The sequence below is a fragment of the Nesoenas mayeri genome, assembly GCF_963082525.1.
Source record: "Nesoenas mayeri genome assembly, chromosome: 2".
Classification (NCBI taxonomy): Eukaryota; Metazoa; Chordata; class Aves; order Columbiformes; family Columbidae; genus Nesoenas; species Nesoenas mayeri.
In genome coordinates this window covers 76,569,220-76,591,110 of record NC_137543.1, presented here as the reverse complement: position 1 = coordinate 76,591,110, position 21,891 = coordinate 76,569,220, and the positions used below count along the sequence as shown (strand labels likewise).

At 45.8% G+C, this 21,891-nt stretch overlaps 1 protein-coding gene across 1 annotated transcript; it reads left to right on the top strand.

The window, feature by feature from the left end:
• Positions 1–3,500: 3,500 nt before the first annotated feature.
• Positions 3,501–13,767, top strand: LOC308053305 (serine/threonine-protein kinase SBK2-like; the record flags this gene model as incomplete). Its single annotated transcript, XM_080364161.1, is given in 6 exon segments — positions 3,501–3,596; positions 3,598–3,645; positions 3,647–3,745; positions 11,782–11,989; positions 12,738–12,940; positions 13,213–13,767. Coding segments are annotated over 6 exon segments (1,209 nt in total).
• Positions 13,768–21,891: the final 8,124 nt, after the last annotated feature.

Genomic DNA, 21,891 nt, shown 5'->3' with positions numbered 1-21,891 from the left:
GGACTCCTCTGATCACCCTGCCTGTGCAGAGGAAAGCTCAGGGCCCCAGCTCTCTGGCCAGGAGGCAGCCCCCACCCCATAGCACCCTGCAGATTGGCTTGCTTACTTGCCTGCTGAGACTGGAGGGGAGGAAAATGTTGGCAGCTCACGGCATTATTAATAGAAGAAGTACGAAGGCAATGGGGAAAGTCAAAGATTTGTTCCAAACTTGGCATCAGGCACAAAGCTGGTTCTGAAAAGGGCTGAGCAAAACTGAGTGCTGGAAATGAGAGAATCATGACAGCTCTGAAAAGCTGTCTTCAGTGATGTTCTGGGTAAGTGCTTATAGTCAGTTTGAATATATATGGGCAACTTGAATATTGCCATGGACTACAATATTAAAAGAGCAGTGCCATCTTAAGTCCAAGTAAAGGAGCTAGACGTTCATATTTCAGCAGCTTTCTCTCACACATATCCCTGCTGATAAGCCTCCATACCACCAAAGAGTGCTCTCTTGGATTCAAATGGCATCAAATCTTCTATCACCTTAGACACTGCTGGTGCCTCTCAAAGTAGAGAATAGAAACTAAAAAGACATGTGGGGTTGGGCAACCCTGAAACAGGAGTACAGACCTCCTCACCCAACTTACCTTCTGTGGAAATCACCAGAGTCATTAGCCAGGGATATTGTGAAAAAGAGTTAACACTAAGGCAAACACTTGAGAAACTGAGTGTCCTGTTAAAGGTGTGTTTGAACAGCCAATCCCCTTAGTGTTCCAACTGCAACCATACCTCTGGCATTACCTGACTTAGAGCACTCACTAACAGGAATTCAACCCCGATACTTTAGAGTTATGTATGGCGTGTACTTGAAGAACTGCTAATGTTCTGATGAGAGTGAAATGGATTGTTGTATGTTTGATGAGGAAGAGGGATAAGGGAAGTAAAGCAAGGACTAAGGAGGTGTGGGAGAGTCCTTCCTTGACTAGGTCCCTTCACTGCAGTTGCTTTAGTTCCAGCTGTTCCTCATGCGGTTGTCACTGTGATGACTTTGTGACACTGGCTGCCACGTCTGGCCCTTGGGAATGTTCTTGTTCCATTATTTTAATTTGTGTTGCCTATTCTGAGTCAGGCATGCAAGGGACAGGATATTTATCATGCTAAACCCAGCAATAATTCAGAGGAGGAAAAGGATGCATTTTCTTAATTATTTGCTAGATATCATAGGCCATCTCCAATGCTTGTGTGTCACAAAATTTAAACATTCATCTGAAAGGAGTCTTAGCAGTGGACAATAATACATACTTGTAATGCCTTATTTCTCCCACTTTTCCTCTTCACCTCCAATGGTTGCCTACAGAGTTTTCGTGAAGGATGTGTAGACATCCACAACTGACTTTGACTTACTTCAAGATTCTTTGTGGGTCTGCTTATAGTGCTGAAGACAAATGGTTCTGCATGACTGGAGACAGTGTATCCTCAAGCCCACAGCCTGGGACCAACTTTCTGAAAGACAAAGGCAATCTTGGATACATCATATTTCCAGCTCTGCCAGTGTTGACTTTGACCAATATCTTGGTTGCCAGCAGGACAAAATGTGCGCAGCATGGGTGAGATAGTTGTAGGTGTTAAATTAAAGAAGTCCTGAAATACACAAATGCCAGCTTCATTAGTAAGACAGCAGGCTCTAGGGCCTCCAACACAGCTGCTCTGTGCTGAATCCCTGGGGAATAAAGAGCGGGGGAGTCTCACATGCATGTGTGATAAACAGTATGTGATATTTTCCCTGTGTCATTGGCATGCATGGCAAGCCCTGCAGATGTCATGGCACATGAACTCCAGGAAGGGGACCAGCCCTCAAATAAATTGCTACTTCTTGTTGTACTGCAGATAAGTCTGTGAAACAGGTCTCTTCTTTAAGCCAAACCACTCAGCAGGTCTCACTCTCAGCAGGAATGGAAAATATTGGGAATCTGTCTCTTAAAAAATTATCTGAAAAAACAGGATGACTACTGTATTTTGTTCCTAGATCTGGAACCAGCTTTGAGTTACTGATGGCAGTGGAGGGGAGAAAGACTGGGGAGTCAGGGAATCTGGGCTCCTTTCCCAGTGTTGACTTGTAACTGTGACTTCAAACAAGTCTTCAGGGAGACTTTGCGGTTCAACTTCAGACTTGTGTCTCAAGTAGAGGCAATAGTCTCACTCATTCTTGTGCCCAAGAAGACTAGATAATACAGAGGCCATGTGCCTGGGGAGCAGTGGTTAGACTACACCATTTATCCTAGTGCTAGATTCTTGGATATTGGATAGGTTTCTCCTGTAAACATGCCACACTCAGCTGTAATGTTCCTGCCTGAAGAGACTTTGTGCATTGAAGGCCTTTCCCAGTCGCTGGAGTATCCTTCAAGAATGAGTGTGATGGAGCAGCCCTGAATGGCACAAGACATTTAGGTCATCAACACCACAACCTCACTCCCCACCTCTTCTCCAGAAGCACAGGGACAGCTGGGATCCTGACTGTGCTACTCCCCCTGCCCTCTGATTCACATCAGCTCTGAGAGGCAGCAGACCAGCTTTTCAGAGGTCTGTGATGGTAAGCCAGTGCATTTCAACTTATTGCCCCTATAGAGGGCAGAGCACTGAGTGACAAACCTTTGGTGTAGTTACCCTCCCTTCAGAGAGCAAGCAAGAAGATTCAGCCCTGTGCTAGAGCCCCAGAGTACTTATGATTATGGGGGCTGCTCTGCTCTCTCCTGTTACACCGTTTTTCACCTCTGTCCCCTCTCAGCCTTTCTCACCATATTGTGCCCCCAGAAGGAGCACAGAGCCTCATCAGGGCAGGTGAAGCCTTATGGGTCCACTGAGTGGCCTCAGTTCTAGGGAACAGTGGACCTGTGCTGTGACACTCCTACATCACAACTGCATGCATCACTCCTTCAGATACAGAAGTTGATCCATCTCTGTGAAAGAAAAAAAACAGTGCTTCAGAGCCAAGACCTAAGACCTGCATGGCCTCTGTGTCCCCAGAAGTTGCTTTCTTCTCCACACTTGGGTGGAAGAAAGAGGACTTTGGCACAGGAATAAAGTCTTGGTGGAGGTACTGAGAACAGGCGAAACGACTGCAAGTCATTGTAGTTAAGGTAATGCTCTGTAGTACTGGTTTGTGTGAGCAGCCTGGCCCTGTGAAGGGGCTTTCAACCAGCTATGGCTTGTGCCTGGTCTCTTGTGTCCACTGGCACAGGCAATTGTGACTGACATGTCTTCAGCCCCTTTGGTGGCCAAGAGCAAGTGTTGGCAGCCAACGGTTGTTCTGAGCTCTACCATCAGGGACGTGCTCTTACTTATCACAGCCTGGGGAGCTGCTTTACTCCCTCAGCTGTAATGACAGCCCAGGCTGGAGGGAAGGGCTGAACAGGGTGGGTCTGCTGAAGGGTCCCTGGGGTGTATGATGATATGGCTAGGGCAGAAACAACAATCCCGCCCTGATCCCTGCAACACCTCTCCCTCCACAAACAGGGCAGATGGATAGCCCTCTACCTCCTCCCATTCCCCCTCTTTTCTTCCTCCCCCCAGAGGTGACCTTCAGCAGGGAGGCAGTCTGCCCCCAGGACCAGAGACATGGGGAAGGGGCGGAGCGTCACGCTTGGACCCGTAGTGCCTGGCAGCCCCCTCCGGCTGCTCGGCACAGGCTGAACCCAGCCCAGAGGCTGCCGCGGGGAAGCCAGGCAGTCCACAGCCGGCCGGCAGTGCTGCGCTGCTGGAGAAGGTGAGAGGCTTGGTACAGACAGGGAGGGAGTGTGGGATGAAAGGTCACAGCATGGCAGGATGAAAGAGGGCGGACAGGCATGTAAAAAGGCATGACTGGGACCACACCCCTCACAAACTGTTTTTGGAGACTGTCATAGTGTGCGGGCACAACGTGGAGTGCACCTATTTTCCACATCTGGTTGATGGTGAGCTTGTTAGATGGCTCTGCCCCAAAATGTTGCCTTGTGTTCGGTTATGTCCAGTGGGATGGTGCCGCGGTACCGGCTGGTTGATTGGGAGGAGGGTGTGATGTGGCTTGGTCCAAGCAAGATTGCTGCAGATTTCCATCTGAGGAGACCGCTGCATGGAGATAGTGGTGTCCTGCTTGCTGGGGAGAGGCTGGCGGGGGTCTCTCTGGGGAGGTTGCGAGGCGCTTCTTCCTCAGAAGAGCAATACGCAGTTCTGCTAAGGGGACAGTCATGCCGTTCTTTGCAGTGAGATTCAGTACTAGCCTGCTGACCAGTTTTAGAAAGAAGCTCATAAATCTATCAGCAATAAGGCCAGAAACAACCACTGCGATAATCCGTTCTGATCTCTTGCCTGTATTAAAAGTGGTTTGCACTAAAGTATACCTTTTGAGGAAAAAGAAAAGGTGCCATTCTTGAGCTAAAAGTTCCAGAGATGGAAGGGTATTTTTCCATACTGTTCAGTGAGATTTTTAAGGGCAAATATCCTTCTTCACAAAAACTGCATAACAACTGCGTTCTGAAATCGCCTCATTTCAGCTTCAGCTGTTGGTTTTATTATAATGCTTTATTATAACGCCCTCTTTAGTGAACCTCTAGTACCCACAAACATACATACAAATGACAGAATCACTTCTTCGTTGTCTATTTGATGAGCTAAAAAGACTGCTCCCCTCTAAGATTTCCCTGTAACTGTCTGCTGTGTTGTCATTCTTGTAGTTCTCCTCTGTGTGTTTTTCTGTCAAATTGTGGAAACCAGCACTAACATGCTGAACTGTGGTCTCACTGATACCATTAAAAATACAGAAAACATCCAATAGCTAATTGTGGTGACCCATCAACCGGCCACCAAAAGAGTTCAGAAAATTTACCCTAGAGAAACAAGGCTTTAACATCAATAGGTTCTTAACATTCTAAAAACCATAACAAAAAACTAGATAAATAAGAATGCAAAACAGAGCAAATGGAAGGAATGCATTTCTAATAAGAATACAAATTCCACTGATGCACGATATTCTCAATTCTTGTGCAGAGGTCATTAGCAGGTGGCCAGCTCTTAGAAATACAGCTTTACTAACTCAGCTGATTTTCGGAGATTAAGTTTCAGACTGTCTCAGGGCATCTGTTTGTAAGAACCTCAGCAGGAACTACAGTGTAAGAAGCGTATCGTCTCAGATCAAATCTCTCATTATTAATTATTATCTAGGTTACCCTATGCAAAGCAGAGTTTTTGGTTGGTTGGTTGGTTGGTTTTTGTGTGTGTTTTTTTGTTTGTTTGTTTTATTTTTTTCTAAAGTGAATTTTATTTTCCTAATTTAGCATCTGGAAAATGCTAGTATGTATCTCATTGCTGATATTTCCTGCATCTGATGCTTTTTGGGCATTCTTTTCAGCAGAACGAATGCAAGAGTTGAACCTGCAAGATCAGTAACCCTTGTACAGTTATTCTCTTAGGCTTCAATCTGTATCATTAAGATGTATATCTGCATCACTGTAGATTATTTGTAGTGCAATTCTGTATCATCCTACATATTAAGGTCTGCAAAGGAAGTGAGACTGAGACTATATCAGACCTACATTTCTGGGTTCACATAATGCACATTTTATGTACAAAGCAGCATGAAGAACTTAGATTCCTCTGTTTAAATTGAATTTTCTTTTTTTTTTTTTTTTTATGGTTACTCAATGCCAGACTAAACTCCTGACTTCTTCGGTCATTTGAAACACTTTTGTATGTGTGTATGTGCATGCACTACTTTTATCAAGCAATGTGTTTTGTATCTGTGCTGTTTTGACTGAAAATCAGTTAATTATTTCATGCAGTTAGAAACCTTTCTTTTCCATAGCTAGCACAGTCATTGCTTGGATTTAGTTTGAGAACCAGAGATAATACCCCAGGACAGTTAATGTTTTTAAGTTGTTGTCTGGGAGCCAAGGCCTCTGAGCATTCAGCCCACAGGTGTGAGGCAGCTGGGAAGGGGGGCATAGATGGGGAAGACTCTGACTGACATCCAGACTGAGCAATAAGAGTATTCCATCCCATTAGTGTCACACTTCAAATTTAAGGAGAGTCAGAATTTTCCGTCTAGGAGGGAGGAGGAAGACAGAGAAGGAGACTCGTTTTGATTTCTGCTCTGTTTTCGTAGATTTCTGTTTAGGAGTTTCTTTAGTTGGGCCTTTTGCCATCCTACCATTTTACAGAGGTCTCTGGGCCTTTCTGCCTTTTTCTCTCTTCTCTCTGGGATCGGTGGTTGGGACCAGGTACTGCTGCCTGCGACTGGCTGCTCGGTGTGGATGGAGTTCATGAGGATTTGCATCGAATATCTTAATTTATTTTCTATTGTCCATTTTATATATGTATTAGTATTATTAGTAGTATATTAGTGTTATTTTCTTATTTTATTAAACTGTATTTATTTCTCCTTTCCCTTTTGATTCTCTGCCCTATTTGGGGGTGGAAGTGAGTGAGCAAGTGGCTATCATGGTTTTGAATTCCTAGCTCAGCTTAAACCGTGACACTACCCAAACCCATTTTGTATCATTTGCAAATATTTTCTGGATGATTTCAGTGCTGTCTTCTAGATCATTGACCAAGTATTATAACAGAGTCAGGATTTAACAAAATTAATTGTGTAGGGTGAGGACACCAATAAAATATGATGATTTCCACAATAGTTGACTTATTTTTCAATCCATTATAAATGTGTGCCTTATTGATTTTGACCAAAATCAGGATTAATTTCTACAAATAGCTTTCAGGGAACGATCAGTGCATGGGATGTTTCTGGAAGATGCTGTACAAACCAATACTGGTCTGGCAATTGCTCCAAACTCCTGTCAACAATTTAGAGGTTGATGGGAAACCCCTTCAGATATAATCCTTACACAGACTCTAGCCAAAAACGAACCCAATTATTTGGTAACAACAGAGACACTAAGTGATCTGAATTACTTGATAAACTAAGTCCATTTGAACAAAATGTGCTTTACTAAAAGCAATGGAAAAGTATTCAGGTAGAAACAAGGCACCCAGGGATACCTATGGAGAAGTGGAACTTTCCCCAGAAAAACAGTAATTTGTGAAAGCTCTAGAATCATAATGGGTATATATAAGGTAGTGCTGCTTCTCAGTGTGGTGTTCTTTCAGAAAGAGATCTTGGGGCCACAACCTGAGGCAGAAGGCAATTCTGGCTCAATGCCTCACAGGAGGCATTGCCCCAAGAGCAGTCAGTATTTTAACTTGGGGGACTGAAAAAAATCTTGAGGTTTTAGAAAAGAGCCATAAAACAGATTCAAGAGTTGGAAAAAAGGCTTTGGTTTGAAAATTGGACAGAAGTTGATGAAGGCATTTAATCAGTAAGAAGACTAAGAGGTGTCTTGATCGGAGAGCATGGAGATGTTTGTTCAAAATGTGACTACGATTTCTGGAAGCATCCTATCTGTTTTAAAACTAACTGAAGTGAGCACTGCAAAAGTAGTGTACCAGGTGGATTGTGAAGCCTGAGTAAAATGTTGGTTGGATACAAAGCCTGAGTTTTAGACTGTACCCTGCTAGTTTTATTCAATCTAAGTAGTTCAAAATACATTCTCATAGGCTGCAGTCATGTCTCTGATCATAGTACATGTAAAGCCTGCAACAATCAGGAGAAATACAATAGGTACTAAAAAACTCTTTTCTCTGGTTGAGAAACTTCAGCAGCAGGTTAGGTAAATTCAGATTAGGATATCTTACAAATATGTAACAGCAAGAATATTAACACTGGCTTTTATAGGTGACCAAAGTTTGTCTTTGGATCAAGTCTGACCAACTTTTTGTGACAGATGCCCCAAATGTTGTTGGTTATCTGGTTTGGGTTAAAGCTCTGCAGAAGCTCAGATGAGAAAACATACTTTACATGCCATATGCTCAAGGCCATTTTTAGTGGAGCATCTCTGACATGGGGAGAGGCTGAGATAGCTGAAACTCTTCAGCTTGGAAAAGAGAAGGCTCAGAGAGGATCTTATCGGTATATATAAAGACCTGATGAGAGGGAATGAAGAAAAGGGAGCCAGACTTGTCAGCAGTGCTCATTGGCAGGACAAGAGACACCGTGCACAAATTGAAACACAAGAAATTCCATCTAAACACAAGAAAACCTTTTTTTTTTAATCATGGTGTTGTGGTGGCTAAGCAGTGTGATAGGCTGCCCAGAGAGGTTATGGAGGCTCCATCTGTGGATGTATTAAAAAACTTACTGGACACCTTCCCAGATAACCTGCTTTAGCTGTCCCTGCTTGAGCAGAGAAATTGAATTAGATGATCTCAAGAGGTTCTTTCCAGCCTAAACACCTCTGTGATTCTGTCATCATAGAATCATCTCTGTTATACAGAGATTGCACTGTCTTTGGCTGTTGACATGTATGAAGTGCTGTTCTGGACCAAATATATTAATCATTTTGGTTGAAGGACCATAATAACATTACCTAGACTAAGACGCTGTATCTCCATAGGCTAGCTGCTCCTCAACTCCTCAGAAAGCTGGGAAGCATCTTCTCATGGTGGAAAGGATGTGAATTTCTTGCTGCTATAATTAGAGACTCTTTTAGGGAATCAGAGTTTCTAACATGTTGACAGCCTGGAACAAGTACCTCTAGTAGGGATGAAGCACAGGAAGGATAATGGAGGAAAGAACCGTTTTGAAAATGACCCTGCCTACTGCCTTCATTACAGCACAGCTAAATGGTGAGTCCACCCTGGTCAGTGCCCTGGTGGCCTCCTCCCCAGTCTTGTCACTCTGCAAAGGACAAATGGCACTCTGAAAGGTAACTGAGGTAGTTGCAGAGAACCCAGGCGCACTTTACTCAGTGGTGACTCAGATTTGGCTGTCACTTAGCTTCCTAGCTAATGGTGGTGGCATCTCAGAGAAAGACCTGACAACTTTGGCTATTTCCTGAAGCGTAGACTGTGTCTTGTAATCAGTTTCTTCAAGGGCAGCAATGGCCAAAGCCTGCACACTTTTCTAGAGTGACTGCAGCAGGGGCTTCCTTCATATGGAGCCCTGATCAGATACACAGGCTTGTCAGTGTTCCTCAAGACACCCTACCCATATTCTCTGGCTACCTGTTTTTCCAAGCAGGCTATTTCAGTTTGATGCTCTGTTCTGTACCCAGACAATCTGTCCTCCCATACTGGTGGGGTTGGGTTATGCATGGAAATAAAGATCCTTGCCATTTGTATTGCAGTTCATTTGAAATGTGGAGTGGAAGGACACAAGAGTTTTTTTGATTTTTTTTTTTTTCAATTGAAAAGCTTATGGACTGAAGTGTTTTGACTCTCAAAGCTGGAGTGAGAACAAGGAATATACAGAGAAGCATACTGCCCCATTCATAAATCAAGTTTTCAGACAGTAAATAGGAGAGGAATAATGACTCATATAAAAAATAGATAAGTCATATAATAAAGAATTCAATATAAACAAAACCAGATTAATTAATAGATATTTGAAAATCATATCATTATTGAATAATATGTTAAGTGGATACAGTGAGAAGATTCTAACCTTTGGATTAGATAGCACTAACAGGTGGTTGGGCTACAAGGGAAGAAATTTTATCTAACTCAAGTTTGAGAAATTAAGTTATCTGAGAAGATCGTGAACCATTTGCTGACAAGAACTTGTGTGTGATCATGAATTTGATATAAGAGAAACACTGTCTTACAAAAGAGATCTTTTGATATTTTTTTCACAAATATAAATCTAATGTGTTTCACACAAGACAAGCAGATATCTCTCCAGTTGTTCCACTCCCTATTTAGTGTGGCTTTAACCTATCTAATATCAAGGAGAGTTATATGTCTTTCAAAGGTCTGCTACATTTTAAATTTATTTGTAGCTAGGACTCTTGCAGCTATTCTTTTTGACACCTAAAAGCGGCAACAGCAGTTTGGAAAAGTCAGTGGCAGAGTGGGTCTGTTTGTGGATTCTGCAATGCCCTTGCTGTGTGCAATTTTTCAAGCTGTGTCAGCCAGGCAGCAATCTGCAAAATCTCTAAAACCCTTTCCCTATGAGTTTCTCCCCAGCCTTCCATTCATCACCTCCCATGCACACACTTTTTCAGTGTCGAACTCCCTGCAGATTATACTAACTTTGGCTGCTCACACCAAGCCAAAGCCTTTGCAGAAATGTAGGGCCAACCACTTTACTCTCCCAAAAGGTGTCATGTGAGTCAGAATATTTCATGGGAAGAGATCCAGACTTTATATGAAGAGGTGAGCCACTTGTTTTACATCAAAGCTTTGTCTTACTGCATACTCTTTAAGACATACCCAAGGATGCTGCAACCCTCAGGCTCTGGGGTTGCATCCTGAGCTGTATTATGAAAGGCATTACCGGCAGGTTAAAAGAGGTGACCTTCCCCTCTACTCAGCACTGGTGAGGCCACATCTGGAGTAGCAGGTCCAGTTCCTGACTCCTCAGGAAAAGAGAGATGTGGACATACTGGAACAAATCTGGAAAAGTCCATGAAGATGATTAAGATACAGGAGCATCTCTCATATGAGGAGAGACTCAGAGAGCTGGGACTTGTTTAGCCTCAAGAGGACAAGGCTCAAGGTGATCATCTTATTGATGTGTATAAATGTCTGATGGGAAAGTGTAAAAAAGACACAGCCAGAGTCTCCTCTGTGATATTGAGTGACAACAAAAGAGGCAATGGGCATGGAAACATGGAATTTCTACTTAAGCATAAGAAAAAACTTTTTTACTGCAAAGGTGATCTAACAGTGGAACTAGTTGTCCAGAGCAGTTGTGGAGTCTCCGTCCTTGGAGATACTGAAAATTGGACTGGACACAGTTCTGAGCAACCTGTTTTAGTTAACCTTGCTCTGACCAGGAGGTTGCACTTGGTGATCTTCTAATCTTGACCATCCTGTGACTCTGTGGTTCTACAACCTTGCTCTGAAGGCAGAGGGCACTCCCAGGTCTGAGGTGCCTGTGTTCAGAGCAGTGGGAGGTAATCAGGGAGTGCTGCCACAGGTTCCTTAAAATACTAACTTGTATCTGGATGGGTGGGCTGAAAAAAGCACTTCTCTGAAATGGGTCTGAAGCAGCTGGCTGTAGCTCAAAACACCAGTGGTGTCCAAGCTTTCTTCCTGCCTCAGTTTCTCAGATGCACTGGGGAGTGACTTTGGGTCAGAAATGTCAGCAGGCATGTGAGGTACTGAGCTCCCTTTGGCTTACTCAGAGCACACTGACTCTCATTAGTAATCCCTTTTTTGTCATGGGCTAGCTGTGCCTCTGCCTAAGGGGGAAGTCTGTCGCTGCTACTACCTCAAGGGCTTTCTTCAATAAGCAGTAGGGGTGGGTTCCTGTGTAGAGAGACATGGTCTTTCTCCAGTAGGCTAGGGAAAGCAAGAGAACCGGGTCACACTTGATAATTTGGGGCTCTATTAATGTTTTGCTTGTTGCCTAACACCTTGGAGAGTAGACTAAGAAGGGATCTGGAAGGCCACGCTTTAGTACAGACACAGAAAGGTGTTCCACATCTTTGAAGTTAGAGGCTCCGGGTACTACAATTAGAGAAAGACAAGCGTCTGTCTGAAGGCCAGAAAAGATCAGAGGGCTGAGGGAGGTTCTTTTCTGTACATGGATCTTTTATATGATGAGGGGCCTTGCCTAGAGGTGTACTGTACAAAAAGCACAAGCTCAGCTCTAGCGCAGCTGTGAAAATGCTCAGGCTCCAACTGGCAGAAACACACCCTGCCTAGCACAGTTTGCATGGCATGTCCAATCTCCTTTTCTCTGTGCATGTTGTGATTTTCCTGACCTGGGCTGTGGTGTTTCTGCAGCACTCAGCAATGGCCGAGAGTTCAGCTGCAACAGCAACAGGGAAAGTGGCACCAACTGTGCTAGAGGAGCTCCTGGAGATCACAGCTCAGAGCCTGGTGCGCACTGAGGTGGCCGAGCACTATGAGGTTATTCGGGAGCTGGGCAGGGGCAAGTATGGCCACGTGATGCTAGTGACCCACAGGCAGAGAGGTAAGGAACCAACTTCTCTCTACGAACTACTGTGCCTTGCTTCTCCACTCACCAGGGTGCTGGGTGGCTTTGTGACTCCTTGGGGCTTTGCACCAGGCATGATGTGGGGTCCCCAGGGAGACTGGCAGGATAGGGACCTCCCCAGCCAGGGACCATCCCACTGAACCCAGCCAGGGTGCAGGTGATGCCAGGTGGCAGCTCTGACCATCAGGCAAGGTTATAGTGATGAAGCAGGTCGAAGGTCAAGCTAGGAAGTAAATCCACAAGTCAGGATCAATAGAGTCCATGGCTAGGCACTGACATGGATGTGACACAGCTGGAAACCAGTACTGCCATCGTGCAGCTCAGGAAAGGAGTGGACCCCCAAGCCTGAACTACAATGATGCCCTCAGGACAGAGGGTGTGAGTGGAGGTTCTAGGTGGGGTTGGCCAAGGCCATTTAGGCCTACAAGTGCCCACAGGACGCTACTCTTTCCCAGTAGTCTCAGCTTAGACTGATGAGCCCACATAGCCTGAACTTCCATTCCTCTATGCCTTGCTCCTTTGTGTGCACTGACTGGCTCAAAACTCACGTCAGTGGCAGTGCCTGTTCCCAGATCAGGTGTCCGTAGGACATATCCACATGAAGCTTTGGGCCAGAGACCTTCCTGTGACTATGTCTGGACTCACAGCTGCTCAGTACCCTCTCTGTCTTGCCTTGATGTGAGTGACTTTCAGAGGAGTCTAACCCACTTTTCCCCATCTGCAGGGACTCCTATGGCTCTCAAGCTGCTACCCAAAGCCAGTACCAAGCTGCACACCTTTCTGTATGAATACTGTGTGGCTCTCTCCCTCACCACCCACCCCGCCATCATTAGCATGTTTGGAATTGCCATTGAGTCCAGCCAGTACTATGGCTTCCTCTATGAACCAGCACTGCACAAAGACCTCATCTCTATCATCAAACCCCGGGTGAGTGCTGCTACAGGGCCATGGGGATGGGGACTGGGACTGTAACATCTGGCCCCTGTGCAGGCTGGTTGGGTTGGAGGGAAGGGAGATAAAGGTAATGGGCTGTGTGGGCCTCTCAACTCTGGGGTCTACAGCATTGAAGCAGCTTCAGTCTTGCAAGACCAGTAATGCAGAGGTCTTCCCCAATGCAGAGCATGCAGGTGAGAGCCCAGCTGGCAGGGCTGCCAAGATGCCCTGCGTGTTCTGTATCGCCTGTCTCTCTCCCTGTGCAGGATGGGATCCCTGAGCCAGCCGCTAAGCAGTGTGCCAAGCAGCTCGTGAGTGCGCTGGAGTTCATCCACAGCCGGGGGCTCGTGTACCGTGATGTCAAGCCTGAGAATGTGCTGCTTTTTGATCCCGAGTGCCGACGCATCAAGCTGACTGACTTTGGGCTTACGCGGCCCAAGGGTACCAAGCTGAAGCTGGTGGCTGGGGTAATCCCTTACACTGCCCCTGAGCTAAGTAACACTGCTGATGCCCAGGGCGTGCCTATCGACACCAGCTTAGACGCCTGGGCCTTCGGCGTGCTGCTTTTCTGCCTGCTGACTGGCTACTTTCCCTGGGAGCAAAGCCTGCCAGATGACCCTTTCTTTGAGGACTTCATGCAGTGGCAGGAGACGGGCCTGGAGGAGGATCTGCCCCGCCACTGGAAACGCCTGACGGCTGAGGCTGCCCTGATGCTGCGGAGCTTGCTGGCCATAGATCCGTCCAAGCGAGGCCCTGTCAGTGGGGTACTGCACTATGTCAATTCCCCTTGGCGCAACGAAGATGCTATGGCAAAGCCCTAGACACCACTCCCCATGGGATTAGGGAAGGTGGGTCTCACTGGACATTAGAAAGCATTTCTTTACCAAGACGGCGGTCAGAAACTGAAACAGGCTTCGTAGAGAGGTGGTCAATGCCCCAAGCCTATCAAGCCTGCCCCAAGCATATCAAGCCTGCCCCAAGCCAAGAGGCATTTGGACAATGCCCTTAATAACATGCTTTGACTTGGTCAGCCCTGAATTTGTCACGCAATTGGACTAGGTGGTCATTGTAGGTCCCTTCCCACCGAAATCTGTTCTGTTCTGTTCTGTTCTATTCTATTCTATTCTATTCTATTCTATTCTATTCTATTCTATTCTATTCTATTCTATTCTATTCTATTCTATTCTATTCTATTCTATTCTTATCAATCTGTATAAACAACCCATGAGTGGGTACAAAAAAAAAGACACAGCCAGAGTCTTCATAGTGGTACTGAGTGACAGGACAAGAGGCAATGTACACAAACTGAAAGACAGGGAATTCCATTCAAACATAAGAAAAATGGCTTTAGAGTGATGGTGGCCAAACATACATGGGAAGATTGGTTGTCATGTCTCTGTCTTTGGAGATATTCAAAAGCTGACTGGACAAGACCCTGGTCAATCTGCTCTAGCTGTGTCTGTTTCAAGCAGAAGATTGGACTAGGCAACCTCCAGAGGTCCTGTCCAGCATCAACCATACTGTGATTCTGTGACATTTTTTATTTTGAGGACACTGTGTGTTGCAACTGGAAATGTATGGGGCTCCCAGCTTCTCCGGTTTGCAACTGTTCAGCATGGCAGGAAGTGGTCTCAGCAGAGCTGAGGGACACAAGATGCAAAACTGGCTTGACAAGAAAGGATTAGCAAGATTTTAGGGTTTATTTGCAAACTAAGGCAGACTTGAACTGGTGGAACACCGACATCTTTGGGAAAACAGATGAAACTAGCCAGTTCCATCAGGGCCAAGGTTGTCTTTTGCAGGAGCCAATCATGCTGATGAGGATCAGTGCTGCCCAAAGAAGACAGTGTGGCAGAGGCTATTGTCACCGAGCAGCGGCAATGGCCAGGCTTGTTTCTCTATCTCCTTCATCACAGAGCCTTGAGACTTCAGCAGAGGGAGTGTCTGCTGCCAGAAAGTTGTGTGATATGCAGCTAAGTGATAAAATCAGCACTCTGACTGCACTGTGTCCTTGATGGTGGTATGGACAGAGTTCCAATTAAGCAAGCACAGCAGTGAGCAGAGCGACAAAAGATCTGTCCTGAGCCAAGTGCTCAGCCTGGGCTCCTTTTCTCAGTGGCTTAATCTTAATTTCAGCTGGATTTCTTAAATCAATTAATAAACAGACCTGTTGAAGCCTGTCCCCAGGGGGTCTGAAAAAAGATCCGCTTATCCCCATCACCCCCACAGCAGCTGCTGGGAGAGGCTGAATGGAACGGAGCTGCGTGCAGAAATGCTGTTGCTTTGCACGGGCTGCAGTGGGGCTGGCCATGTGCCTGACACCCTAAAGGGCAACATTTCAGCTCATGTAGGCACGAGGTATGGGATGGATCTGGTGTCATCCCCAAAGGGGCATCAGGTGGCCCCAGATGGAAGAGAAAGGCACAGTACTTCACTCCTCTTCAGGATGGAATGAAGAGATAAATCGAGTAATCACACATTGCATTATGTGAGATCTGGCTGCAGTGACTGTGGTCCAAGTGTGAATCCAGGCCCTAGTGCCCTGGTGCCTGCAGCACTCCGCATGGCTTGTGGTAGAACGCATGGTCTATATTGCTGGTTCCTCTTACACAGCTCACTATGGGCTCTGCTCCTTCTTCTGCACTGCACACTCCTCATGGCTCCTGAATAGTCATACTCAGCAGCAGCCTGGGGACTACAATGCAGACCAGAGGCTGCAGGGTGTGGGAAGGCATGGGCCAGCACTTCAGAGTTGCAGGGGCAGGGAGATGGGTTGAGCCTGGATCTGTTAGCTGAACAGAGCCCTTGGTCATAACAATCCTTCCAGCTAGGAAGTGTTGGCGGGAAGAAGTGGAAGTTGTTTACTAGAACAGAGCAGAGATGGGAAAGTGCAGGCAGACATGCATTGCCTTAGGTTGGGATAATGGTCCAACAGTGCCATAGATGAGTCATCTCAGGAAGAAAATGTTGATTATTGAAGAGAGCACTTAGGCAAACTATTTGGGTTAACCACAGGTCAGCAATACCTCCAACATATAGAACACGTTGTGACGCTGGCTGGACTCAGGACACAAAAGGGAGGATAGGACCAGGGTAGACAGCAGTTTAGTGCCATCTCCTTCTACAGGAAGACTAAGGAAAGTCAGTCTGTTAGACTGGCTGATCCAGTGACATAAGGCAGGGCAGAGGTCCAGCCTTCATGACCTCTCCAGTTAGGCTTCTGGTGTCGTTTCTAGAAGCTTGCAACATACAGTATTCCCTTTGCCTTGTCGACTCTGACACTATGTTACCCACTTAAACCCTGCTAAGTATCATTGCTAAGATAATGACTGAAATTTCTTAGGAAGAGTGGTAAAGGACTGATCCTGCATATTCCCCAGAGTTCTCTAGTAGCCTTGTCTCCTCAGCAAGAGTACATACTGAGTCTCCTGTGTGACCCTTCCCATTCTGCACAGAGATGTCAGGTCTTGAGACTGCAGGGGGACTGAGCACCAAATGCCAAAAATTAGTGGGGGAAATAATTTCAGGTCAGGGAATATGGTAGGGCAGATGCAAGATTGCATAGTGTCAGTGCCTGCCTCCTCCCACACTGCTTGTTCTGGAGTTTTGACTTTCACTTCAAAGACATAACACAACAGAGTTTTGATAAAAAACACAAAATATGACCCTGTTATGAACAAGTGTCCTTCTGAGCACAGGGGTGGAAAGACAATAGCTGAGGGATACAGATGACGGGAATTTGTCACCTTTCATTCTTACTTATGTAGCGGCAATAACTGCAACCCAGCTGAGGTCTTCTAGAGCTGCCTGTAGCTGAGAAGCCACAAGAAATCATAAAGCCCCATTGCCATGCTAAGGGACCAAGGCGTGCAGGATTGAAGCTTGCTGGATCTGAAGATACCTGATCCCTGACATGCAATAGCTCATGAAGTTTCAGCCATCAGCCTTTTTTTTCCCCATATAATGCATCCCTGAGTGGGGATGTGTGAGCCAGAGGGAAATGCCTTATGCAAAAATATCAAAGGAACTACCTCAGTGTTTTCCACATCCTGTAGCTTGAATTGCACAGTACCTTTGTACCCATACTATAATGTTAAGTCTCCTTTGTGCTGTGTTGGGCTACCTGTGTTAGTATTAACCACAAGAAGAAGACTGAGTGCTACTAAATCCCCTAAGGGTTCTCCAGTATCGTAGATTTCCCTACTTAGGGCCCATGCGAGCCAGCCACGCCTGCCAGTAGTCTATGCTTGCTCATATACAGGCCTGCGGGTTGCTGTGGCTGTGTTTGTTGTTTTTTTTCCCCTGGGCTGACAAGCAGCTGGGCATGTTTATAAGGCCTGCGCCTTGTTCCAGCTTTGTGCAAGAGAGGGAGGAAGGAGGATTTGGCCTGGCTGAGGGTGGTGACAGAAGGTGGTCACAGTTGTCACACAGAGTAATTACACTTCTAACCCTTCGTTGCTGTTCACAAGCTGCCCCCCACCAAGGACTCATGTCTCTGGCTGGCTCCTATGTCTCAGGGTGGAATCACATAAGGCTCCTGCTCCCATGCTGGGCCCTGCTAGTCACCTTCTGTCTGCTAACTCTGACTGTGTACAGCTTCCCCCTGAGCTTTGCTGACAGATTTCTTAGGGGATAGTGAGAAAGATGATCTCTGACCAACCATTTATCTATTTGCCTATGATAAAATTTATCATAAGTGATAAAATAGTTTGGTTTTTATTTTGTGTATCTGGTCTGTAGCTATACAGAGCTGGCTTCAGGAAAAGCAGTCTTGTTACCATGGTTAGAGGTTGCTGAGGAGTCTGCAAACAGCTTTTTGAGCAGGCAGCTCCAGGTCCCCTGTCCTTGTCCCCAATGCTGCTCTGTGCCTGCCTCACTGACAGAGTGGGAGGTGGAAGCAAAGCAAGGACAGCAATGTGCAGGCATTGGCTGACATCTGCTGCAGCTGGTCTCTCCAAAGCCAGAGATGGAAAAAGTGACATCTCCTTGTTCTGCCATCAACAGTTGTTGCAGCTGACACTCTGCCTCGAGAAATTATTTCATCTTCCTTCTCAGGACAGTAAATCTTGCAGAGATTGGCAAACACAGAGCTAACACACAATCATCTTCCACAGGGTTATCCTGGGCAGGTTTAACTTCTGACCCTTTCTTCTGCAGAGCTTCTCTCCACTTTACCTTGAACTGCTCTATGAAGCTACTGGATAACTTCTGGTGGCTCGGTTCTCATGGTAGGAACCGAAACACTTATTTGTGCCTTTATGATATGGAGTCATAGAATCATAGAATAGTTCGTGCTGGAAGGGACCTTCAAAGGTCATCTAGTCCAGCCCCCTGCAATGAGCAGGGACATCTTCAACCAGATCAGGTTGCTCAGAGCTCCATCCAGCCTGGCCTTGAATGTCTCCAGGGATGGGGCACCTACCACCTCTCTCTGTAACCTGGGCCAGTGTTTTATCACTCTCATTGTAAAAAAATTCTTCCTCATGTCTAGCCTGAATCTCCCCTCTTTTAGTTTAAAAACATTACCACCTGGCTGTCATAACAGACCCTCCTAAAAAGTCTGTCCCTATCTTTCTTACAGGCCCCTTTTAAGTACTGAAAAACTGCAATAAGGTCTCCCCAGAGACTTCTCCAGTCTAAGTCCTGTGTGACCTATAGGTCAGTTCCCAGAGGCTTATGGTGGTGGATATGCTTGCATGCCTAAACCCCTGAAACTGAGCTAGATGAGCAGATGGTAAACCTCCATACCTTTAGACTAGTCAAAACAGATTGAACACAGGAGTTCCACTATACACCAGATTTATGCCATCAATCTGACCACAGACAGACACGAGACTGTCCTAGCCCAGGACCTGCAGTGTTATTGCATATAGCCACACATATATAACAGAGGCATGACAGTCATAGTTTTGCTATGCTCAAAGGTATAAGTTACCTTAGCTGAGTAGAGAGTTGCTCCATGTATATGAGTCTTTGGTAACATTACAGTGCTCATGCTGCTATGGACTAACATCCTTCATGCTGAAGAAAGGCACTTATAACTTCTTTCCTCTGTCAGCTCCTAAGGAGCTTTCAGGTTCTTCCTTGTGTGCTACTGGTTTTTTTTCCCTCCCTTTCTTGCTCTTTGCTCCATCTTTCTCACTCCTTTAGCCCTGTTTCCCTATCACTTGCATATCCACTATTTCACCTTCATGGGGGTCATGCTGCTGCAAAATAATCATCCCTTGATAAAAACCCTGGAAGACTTTATGCTCAATGTACAACTCAACATCTCCTTTCACCCAGCTGCAAGTGGTGCTAGTCTCTTTCACTCGTGTCTCATTTGAATAACTTAATTTCCTTGCACCGCTAACTTGGGCAGCAAGAAGAAGCATGTACTCATGTCCTCAGGTTTCCCTCCCTCATATCCATACTGCTCATAGAACTTCAGAGAAAACTGTAGCACCTTTATCTCACCAGGGCTGTTCATCACTCAGCTGGAAACATAAGAAAACACTCGCATGAAGAGCAGCTGCTGGTTGGGTACTGTTGCTAGCAGGGTAGGAGTTGACTTCAGGAGGCAGGTTGGATGGCTTCTTCCCAGTGCTGGAGGAGGTTAGGGCAGAGAGAAGATGGACCTCCTGGTGACACTGCATGTCTTTGAAAGTAGCCACTGCCAGTCTCTGAGTTTACTGTTGCTGGGCTACCCCAGGATCTGCTGAACCAGTTGGCCTCTTCTGGACTGCTCCATAATGGAAACCTGAGAATTAAGTGGGAACCATGATAGGCAGTGATTCTGCCCTGTCCCTGAGCAGCCTGCCACCCTCCCACTAGGTTCCTGGCTGCACAAGGGCATGTCAGGAATTACATAGGGCTGGCAGAGACCTGTCTGTAACTAGATGCCCCTGTCCTGTCCTTTCCTTCTGTCACTGTGGGAGAGACATGAGTTTATGTCATGTGGTATGTGGGGGCTACCAGGTGTCAGTGGCCATAGGAATGATGGGACCTTAAAATGGGAAGGTAACTGGCCACCCACCACCAAAAATCAGTTTGATTCAATGGATGACAAATTTGGACAGAAAGTCCTGAGCTGCAACACAGGTCACCCAGCAGGCAGGAGCTGGAAACAGTATTCAGTAATCTTGACTTCATGTCTCCTTAACCAGCAGACATATCATGGCTCTCCCAGAATTAGGCAAGGAATCAGAAGTCCTGACCCTGAGTTCTCATTTTCCTTTCCACCCTTCCCTTCTTACCATTAGCTTTCACCCCTTGGACTTCAGTTTGGGACTGCATTCTTTGAAACAAAAGCCTTGACTTCCTTACACCTTGTTTTCCGTTTACAATTCACTGGACTCATTGTTCTGCCTGCGTTGCAGTTGCCATCACTTTTGCATTGTCTATGCCAACGCCCCACTGTCTCCAGAGGTCAGAACCAATATTTCTTGTTTGTTCCCACTACTCCATGATTTCAGCAACATATGAAGAATTTCAATAGGGCTTTCTGTGTTTCACCACCTCCGTCAGCAGACTGTAGCCCTCCTCAGAGCTCCTCCATAAGAGACCTGCCACTAGTCTCTTCCCATAGAGTGCTGTAATGAGTCTCACAGCTCCAGAAGACAATTACTTTAGTCCCTAAGTAGGATTTACATACAGTTTGATCAGTGTTATATCAGAACCTCCCTGGAACTCTCTGGGGTGGCCAAATTATCCACTCAGGATGTTAATCTAGACACCAAAATGCTATCGGTTGGGGCACAGCAGGGACTGTCTGACGGGATCTCCAGAGCAGTGCAAAATTCCCATTTGGAGACTCCTGCAGTCGATTATCTAATTGTGAAGGTGGCTAGGTGTTCAGTCGATTGCTTGGTCTCAAGTCAGTCCACTGTCTCACATCAGTCCATTGCCTCGTCCATGTAGCTGAATAGCTGGAGAGTTCCTGGACCACCAGGGAAACTAATATGTGAGATGTGGATGCAGACAGAGCCTTGCCACCTATCTACACAACACTTATAACTGTAGGACAAACCTGAGTTTCTTACTAGCAACTTAATTCCATATCTCTTGCCACAGACCAAATCACTATAGAAAGAATGACATGGAAGTTTAAGACATTAGCATTTTGCTGTAGCTGCAGTCATTTTTTCTGGGCTGGTTGGCTGATAATTCATGAAGTTTAACAAAGATATCTATCTGCACAACTTCACACAGTATTTCCACTAAAGAAAAAATATTGGGGGCATTTCTGTTGCTGGACTTACATTCCCAATGGAAGAAAGGCACCAAAACCAGTACTTCTCTGTTCAGTCAAAACAATTACCTCTGAGCAGCTACAGTAGATCCTTTTCTAAATTACTAAATTACTGGGGAAAGCAGAGGCAACAATGCCTGTATGGGCCCAGGTCCTGGTTCCTGTGTTCCTGGGTTTAGGCACAGCTACTTATTTTGCGAAGCTCTGATACAGATTTTTGTTGTTCTTCAGTGGCTCTTGGGACAGTTTTCAGCTTGCTAGCAGAAGATGACTGGGTAGCATCCACATTAGAATTATGCAGGGGAGAGTAGCAAGTCAGGACCAATGTTCAGGTTGGAGCAGGTTGGATTTCACATCTCTGCTTCTAAAATTTCAACTTGTTCTTAAGGTCTGAGGACAATGGCACAGGGAAGTGGTTATTTTTCCATAGGTAATTCTAATAAGATGATGGTAAAGAATGAGAAATGGGAAACTTCACTAGAGATGAGGAACCTTTCCCTACCAAGAACAAAACCAGACCATTTGCAAGGCAGGGTCACTCTAGAATGGACAGTGTTCAGCTCCCTTTTCTGATTCATGTCTATTCCATGGTCTCACAGGATGCTGGCAGAAATTTCCACGCTCATTCACAAAGCTGCTGCTTTGCACATCTCCTTCATTAGCGTTAGCTTCACTGTCTTTGATTTTCTTGTGAACATGTATTTACTTCAGTGAT